At 36.3% G+C, this 8,837-nt stretch overlaps 1 protein-coding gene across 1 annotated transcript in view; it reads left to right on the top strand.

Annotated features, from left to right (window-relative positions):
• Window positions 1–2,777, top strand: part of NDUFAF2 (NADH:ubiquinone oxidoreductase complex assembly factor 2) — a 200,727-nt gene extending 197,950 nt beyond the window's left edge. The window contains exon 4 of the mRNA XM_025387917.1: window positions 2,454–2,777. Coding sequence (XP_025243702.1) covers window positions 2,454–2,705 — 252 coding nt within the window. The 3' untranslated portion in view covers window positions 2,706–2,777. The remainder of the gene's footprint in view (window positions 1–2,453) is intronic.
• The last annotated feature ends 6,060 nt before the right edge of the window (window positions 2,778–8,837 follow it).

Raw genomic sequence — 8,837 nt, forward strand, 5'->3', positions numbered from 1 at the left:
TTACAGGCATAAGCCACAGAACCTGGCCCTTCAATTCCAAATATTTACAAGACTGTATTTCCTTTCATAAATGATTTACTCTCTGTTTAATTTTGCCTGGTACCAGTTATGTTTTTTTCAGAAAAACAAAAAAATTCTTTTTTAGGAAAAATTATAGTCTCCATATTTTTCAACTCTGAAATCTTTAACCATCTTCAATGTAAAAATAATTAATATATTCAGATTGACTTTTCATTTGCCTCAATAGCTATTATAAGAAAGTCTTAGAAAAGTAATGTTGAATGAAGAGAAATTATGTGAAGGCAGGAGAAACAAGAACAGATCTTTGTCCTCCATTTTCTTTTCATCAAAAAGCATATGCATGTACCAACTGTAACACTGCAACTATAGAGATTACATAAATAAAGTAGGCATGGGCACAACTTCAGGTGATGTGACTGATCTATAATACAAAATCCAACCAAGCTCCATACCAATTTCTGAGTATCCTCTTGCTACTTGAGGTCGGTTACTAGTGCAAGTTTAACCTGGTCCTGAACTTTTCATTCCGCTCCGAAGAACGAGCTTCCATGAAGACACAGGAACTTGAATTTTTGTCTACTTCCACTATTTCCAGTATGATATTGAGGGATTTCCTTTGTGATATATCGTCACCTTACATAACAATTCTAGAGGTTATAGGAAAAAGAAAACCTGATTTCTCTACTCTCACCCTCACTTGTAGCAACTACCCAGAAGCTCAGTTACTGTGGTGATTAAACTACTCATGGGGAATTGCTCTGTGTTGTGAAAATTACAAGAATATTTGTAAGTATTGTTCTTTCCTGCACATATTTGCTTTGAGGGAGAAGTTTCATTAGATGGGCCCTTCTTCACATCTAAAACTAAGTCTATAACACTAAAACCACAAAAACTTTTTCCCCTTTAAGTACAAACTATTATTTTAGATGTCACTTTAATATCAGAGCTTACCTTTTTAAAGGACTATACAATCAATATTACTTGAAATTCACTTGAGAAACGGGTGATATCATACATTTAGATATCCAGACATTGCCCTTTAATTGACATTTTTTAAAAGTTTTGAAATTTTAAAATACTTTAGAGAACTCTTTTTTTTTGGTCAATGTTGTCGGATATTAGTTACATTAACGTTCTAATTTCACATTACAAATAACATGTTCTAAAAATCAGATAATACAAGTAAGCAAAAAGAACATTAAAAAATTTCACACGTTTAGACATGCATTGTGAAAACAGAAGGAATGGGCCAGGCATGGTGACTCACACCTGTAATCCCAGCACTTTGGGAGGCTGAGGCGGGCAGATCACCTGAGGTCAGGAGTTCGAGACCAGCCTGACCAACATGGAGAAACCCCATCTCTACTAAAAATACAAAATTCGCTTGGTGTGGTGGCATATGCTTGTAATCCCAGGTACTCGGGAGGTTGAGGCAAGAGAATCACTTGAACCTGGAAGGTGGAGATTGCGGTGAGCTAAGGTTGTGGTGAACCGAGATCACGCCATTGTACTCCAGCCTGGGCAACAAGAGCAAAACTCCGTCTCAAAACAACAACAACAATAAAAAAAAACAGAGAAGGAATGAATAAAGACCAAAGATGTAATTACTGTATTGCATTTGTTTTTAAGATACGTATCTTTTCAAATATTAATATCTCTGAAACTATGTGTGGAATTTGCCTTTTTTAGTGCTATAGTGATGCTTCTTAAAGTGATGGTCTTTTATTCAAGGAAACACAGTAACAAAGGATTGATGGTAATTTTTGGTATAGATCCTCCTAGATAGAATTCTGAGGAACAGAACTGCATTGTACAATCTGTTTGCACAGATTTGAGAAAGTATTTCCAATAGCAAAGAGCCTCTCTGCAACAGTGTCTAGGGCATGCCAAACCCTGATTCCATTCCTATCCTCCTCCTTTCCTGCCATACCACTCCAGAAGAGAAAGGGAAATATTAATAGATGGGGCTTGATTCTGGTACTACAGAGGGTGACATTAGCATTCACACATTTGAACAGCAAAGAAAAAAAAAAAGGTAGTCAGAGCACTTCTTTCTCACCAGTGGAAAAGTACAGTCACTGAGTTTTAGGGCAGAAATCAATGTTAAGCTTAGGAAATCTTTCATAGAGTGTCTCAGGCTCTTGTGTAATATTTGACATTTATTTGTTTCATTTTTTGGGTAGTAAATATTTCTACTATGGGGTGCTTCATGTCTATTATAGCATAAAATCAGGACAGAACTGTTTAACACTAGTATGTAATCATACAGCTTTTTCAAACTTATATACATATCTGTATATTATTTAAATGCAAAGTATGTATGTATGTATTTATATGTATATAATATGTATTTTTATTGTCTATTTTTATAAAAACTGTTTGTTTTTTTAACTAGAAATTTAATAATTTCTTCCATTTATATATACATGCAGGAAATAGTAAAGAATGAAAAATACAGAGAAGAAGTCAAAATAAAAAGCCAAGATTTTTGTGAAAAAGAAAAACTCCTTAGTAAAGAGACCAGTGAGGAACTCTTGCCTCCACCAGTTCAAACTCAAATTAAAGGCCATGCCTCTGCTCCATACTTCGGAAAGGAAGAACCCTCAGTGGCTCCCAGCAGCACTGGTAAAACCTTTCAGCCAGGATCCTGGGTGCCACAAGATGGCAAGAGCCACAGTCAATGAATGCATTATGGTCAAATCTTTTCATGTATATGGATGTGACTATTTTAACAAATAAAAGAAGTCAAAACTTAATTACCTTGTATTTTCTGAATGTACAATAGTTTCCTATTCCATTAATCTTAAGAGTTCATTTTTAGTATGCACAAGAAATGTGAGATTATGTACTATAGAAACCTAACTACTTTTAGATTAAAATCATTCATTTGACTTAGTCATTGTTATTTATGAATTTGCTTAGATTTGTTTTTCCCTCTTTGGATTACTCCCTTGAGAAGGATCCTGTAGCTGTGAATGCTTAGTACATTTTGGATCTTTATGATCATTTGGGAACCACTCATAGATATAACTGGGTACAAATAATGAGGGTAAAATAGTGAGCTCTCCCAACTGATCAAATGTAGGAGAAAAAAGAATGAAGATTCTTATTTCTGGAGAGGTGACCTGTAAGATTCTAAAAAACTAATAAAAAATGTGAACTTGGATAAAACATGTAGAGGCAAAGAAAACTTAGTTGATAAGTGAAAAAAAACCACTAAGACCTTGATGAGAGGATGGGACAAAAGCTACCTTATGGTGGGACTCTGGTTGGAATTTGGAGAGAGAAATTAGGACCAATAGAAGTATACAATCCATAACAAAGTCTGAAAGGACAGTAGAGAAAGAAATAATGCAATAACTGGAGTTCCATGAGAATGAAAATTACTTTGAAAAAATAGAAAATTGGAGAAAGCTCTCAAAAAGCAGAAATTAATTCCACTAGAAGACAGAAGACAATGTACCTATTAAAACATTATATACAAAAGTACATTAAGAGGGCCATACATTTTCTGGAGTGCACAACAAAGTTTTTGTTGTTATTCCAAAACAGAGTTTTTCTCACAGTGTTTGGCATACAATAGATGCTCAATATTTACTGAATGAATGACCCAAATTTCTGTGTGTGTGGGGGGGGATGTGTGTGTGTGTGTGTGTGTGTGATTATGAATGCTTTTATTTTCTTTTGTATTTTATTATTATTATACTTGTAAGTTCTAGGGTACATGGGCACAACGTGCAGGTTTGTTACATAGGTATACATGTGCCATGTTGGTTTGCTGCACCCATCAACTCATCATTTACATTAGGTATTTCTCCTAATGCTGTCCCTCCCCTAGACCCCCATCCCCCAACAGGCCCTGATGTGTGATGCTGCCCTCCCTGTGTCCATGTGTTGTCATTGTTCAACTCCCACTAATGAGTGAGAACACATGTTGTTTGGTTTTCTGTCCTTGTGCTATTTTGCTGAGAATGATGGTTTCCAGCTTCATCCATGTCCCTGCAAAGAACATGAACTCATCCTTTTTTATGGCTGCATAGTACTCCATGGTGTATATGTGCCACATTTTCTTTATCCAGTCTTTTATTGATGGACATTTGGGTTGGTTCCAAGTCTTTGCTATTGTGAATAGTGCCGCAATAAACATATGTGTGCATGTGTCTTTATAGTAGCATGATTTATAATCCTTAGGTATATAAGATTGCTGGGTCAAATGGTATTTCTAGTTCTAGATCCTTGAGGAATCGCCACACTGTCTTCCACAATGGTTGAACTAATTTACAGTCCCACCAACAGTGTAAAAGTGTTCCTATTTCTCCACATCCTCTCCAGCATCTGTTGTTTCCTGACTTTTTAATGATCACCATTCTAACTAGTGTGAGATGGTATCTCATTGTGGTTTTGGTTTGCATTTCTCTGATGACCAGTGATGATGAGCATTTTTTCATGTGTCTGTTGGCTGCATAAACGTCTTCTTTTGAGAAGTGTCTGTTCATATCCTTTGCCCACTTTTTGATGGGGTTTTTTCTTATAAATTTGTTTAAGTTCTTTGTAGATTCTGCCTATTAGCCGTTTGTCAGATGAATAATTGCAGAAATTTTCTCCCATTCTGTAGGTTACCTGTTCACTCTGATAGTTTCTTTTGCTGTGCAGAAGCTCTTTAATTAGATCCCATTTGTCAATTTTGGCTTTTGTTGACATTGCTTTTGGTGTTTTAGTCATGAAGTCATTGCTCATGCCTATGTCCTGAATAGTATTGCCTAAGTTTTCTTCTAGGGCTTTTATGGTTTTAGATCTTACATTTAAGTGTTTAATTTATCTTAATTTTTATATAAGGTGTAAGGAAAGGATCCAGTTTCAGCTTTCTACTTATGGCTAGCCAGTTTTCCCAGCACCATTTATTAAATAGGGAATCCTTTCCCCATTGTTTGTTTTTGTCAGGTTTGTCAAAGATCAGATGGTTGTAGATGTGTGGTGTTATTTCTGAGGCCTCTGTTCTGTTCCATTTGGTCTATATATCTGTTTTGGTACCACACCATGCTGTTTTGGTTACCGTAGCCTTAAAGCATAGATTGAAGTCAGGTAGCGTGATGCCTCCAACTTTGTTCTTTTTGCTTAGGATTGTCTTGGCTATGCAGGCTCTTTTTTGGTTCCATATGAAATTTAAAGTAGTTTTTTCCAATTCTGTGAACTCAGTGATAGCTTGATGGGGATAGCATTGAATCTATAAATTACCTTGGGCAGTATGACCATTTTCACAATATTGATTCTTCCTATCCATGAGCATGGAATGTTCTTCCATTTGTTTGTGTCCTCTTTTATTTCGTTGAGCAGTGGTTTGTAGTTCTCCTTGAAGGGGTCCTTCACATCCCTTGTAAGTTGGATTCCTAGGTATTTTATTCTCTTTGTAGTAATTGTGAATGGGAGTTCACTCATGATTTGGCTCTCTCTTTCTTGATGTATAGGAATGCTTGTAATTTTTGCACATTGATTTTGTATCCTGAGACTTTGCTGAAGTTGTTTATCAGCTTAAGATTTTTGAATGACCCAAATTTTTACACTCTGAATATCTTGGTTAAGCACTAACAATGAATTCCTAAAAACACATAGATTAAAATTTTTACTTAATAGCAGGTAAAAATTTTAACTGCCTACGAAATACACTACAGAAACATAAAACTATATAAAACATTTATACTAAAACAAGTAATCAAATGACAAAATCACCATAGTTAATGACAACAAGCCCAACATTCCAGCAGCCCTGTTATATAATATCAGGTTAAATATTTTATCTTATTATATAATTACAAAGTGATACTACATTTTCCCACAGAGGCAAAAAAGGAACTAGTCACTAGGTAATATGAAAGGAGATATATACAGCCAGCAGGGTGGCTCAGACCTGTAATTCCAGTGCTTTGGGAGGCAAGGATGGGAGGATTGCCTAGCATTTGATACTAGCCTGGGCAACATAGCAAGACCCTATCTCTAGAAAATTTTTATTTTTTGAGATGTAGTGCAATGGCACCATCTCGGCTCACTGCAGCTTCACCTCCAGGGTTCAAGCGATTCTCCTGCCTCAGCCTCCCGACTAGCTGGGGTTACAGATGTGTGCAACCATGCCCAGCTAATTTTTGTATTTTTAGTAGAGACAGAGTTTCATGATCACGTTCGACACCATGTTGGCCAGGCTGGTCTCGAACTCCTGACCTCAGGTAATCCAGCCGCCTCAGCCTCCCAAAGTGCTGGGAGTACAGGCACGAGCCACCACGCCCTGCGGCAAAAATTTTTTTTAGTTAGCTGGGCATGATAGTGTGTACCTGCAGTCCCAGCTACTCGGGAGGCTGAGGCAGGAGAATGGCGTAAACCCGGGAGGCGAAACTTGCAGTGAGCCGAGATCCGGCCACTGCACTCCAGCCTGGGCAACAGAGCGAGACTCCATCTCAACAAAAAAAAGAAAAAAGAGATATAACTTGTGGTATAGTTGGGACTGTGAATTGAGGTGTTCTTAACTGCTAGACTGGATTGTAGAGAAAATTGTAAATGTTTTAACACACTAGTGTTTCTACTGCCAAATTCCTGTTACCTCATTAATTGCATTCCATATACACCTTTTGCAAATGTTTACCACATAGTCTGTTTATAAACATCTTAGATATGGCAGAAGTTAACTACTAATTTTTATGGTTTTCATTTTAAAATACCTGTTTTGCATAAACAGCATGAGAAAATCTTGGCCAGGAGTCCCTTCTAGAAAATGCCTTATGTTAAAGATGATGATATACAGCCACCATTATTAGAAGAGCTTGTACTTTCAAGGGGATTTCTGGGGTGGTGGAAATTAAATTTGTAATAACCTATCCATATCCCTTTCCTCCAGGCTGACATGTTTAGGGTGACTGGTCACATTAGTTAGGTGGTATTGGCACAGAGTTAAATATCCTGCATACAAAGTGAATTATAATCTTGGCCTAATTGATATTTATTTGCCTTTCTAAACAACTTTTCTTAAAAAAAAGAAAAAAGAAAAAACCTTGCGTTTAGGCCAGACACAAAGCAGAATTAAAAATATTAAATATTAGTTTGCCCACCATACTTCATATAATTATACTCTGAACATTTACAAGTTTATTATGAAAATGTCTATTCAAGACAGATTTCAAACCTATGCCAAAAAAACTCTTCAATTTCAAAAGTAAAACTGTTCATGTTAACATGAAGAATATTATTTATACTTAAGTACTTTCTCAGAAGTAAAGCCTTCCGTTCTATGCCTCTGCTATACATGCATATAGCATACTTTTGGTTTTTACAAAAATAGCTTCATATTACACAAACTGACAAAGTACAGAAAATGCTGGTTACTGGGTTTAATTATATAAACCTAGCTTATTATGCCTTAGATACCTGAAGTTAAAAACCAACAAAAATGGAGGAAATAATCCTTTTCCATTCTTAATAACAGATTTCTGGATGTCATTTAATTAACCTTGAATTAATATAATACCCTTATATTGATTGTTTAAAAGCTATCTCATTAACTACGCTATTTAAATGTAATCTGAGTTTTAGAGTAGGCTTTCCCAAATTGTACTTAAGTTCTTTGGAGAAAAAGAGAGGTGTAGAGGACAATCTATGGTAGTCAAGTTAAAACACTCCAAGAGATCATCCAGAAATTTGTCTAAGTTGTACATGTGTTTCCCAAACTTTGGGTATTTGACCATGTGATCCCTTTTAATATGTTTGAGAAATGCAGAATTTGTCCTTATTTATTCCAGATATGAAGTAAATCAGCATGATTCTATAACCAGTAGCAAACATAAAAGCAATCATTCCTAAATAAGATCAAATTTCCTCCAACTTAGAACCATATAAAATGTAAGATCTATTTCAACATTAGGTTTCCAGCCCACTGCTTCCTTTGTTGTTTCTTTTTTCTGTTTTTTGAGACGGAGTTTCGCTCTGTCGCCAGGCTGAAGTGCAGTAGCGCAATCTTGGTTCACTGCAACCTCTACCTCCTGGGTTCAAGCAATTCTGCCTCAGCCTCCCCAGTAGCTGGGATTACAGGCACATGCCACCGCACCCAGCTAATTTTTGTACTTTAAGTAGAGACGGGGCTTCATCATGTTGGCCAGGCTGGTCTCAAACTCCTGACGTCGTGATCCACCCGCCTCGGCCTCCCAAAGTGATGGGATTAGACATGAGTCACTGTGCCCAGCCTCCTGTGCTTATTTCTAGTCTGCTTATTACAAATAAGTAAAATTTAAAATGTCCTTATATATCTGATAAGTAGTAACATGCTGTAAGTTTTCATATGGATACTATGGCTCACGTTCTGACACACAAACTTTTATTTATTTGCTTATTTTTGATAAAATGTTTGTTACAGGCAGCCAGGGGACAGCTTTCTTTTCCCCCCCAAGACCAGCTTTAGAATGGTAATTGATTGTACTTAGTTCTCAGAACTTCAGAAACGTAATAAACAATTTCTTAAAAGTATTCTAGATAATAGCAAATGAGATTCTTTAACAACAGTACTCTGTTGCAGTGAGAGGTTTTTTCTGAAGCATCCCAAACCTCACAATATTCTCTTTACTCGCCCAATCTCTCACACACACACACACACACACACACAGAGTAAAATCTCAATCTCACATATATAAGAAGGCTCTCTAAATGATGGGAAAAAGTGGAAAAAAAAGCATACGTCAAACAAATACAAAATTGGCATGTGTTAAGGCTAACAAATTATAGAAAAACAGAACTTTAGTTAGATACCTTTAAGTTGTTACAACGGAACGGATAAAACCGTA

Source organism: Theropithecus gelada, chromosome 6, assembly GCF_003255815.1.
Source record: "Theropithecus gelada isolate Dixy chromosome 6, Tgel_1.0, whole genome shotgun sequence".
NCBI lineage: Eukaryota > Metazoa > Chordata > Mammalia > Primates > Cercopithecidae > Theropithecus > Theropithecus gelada.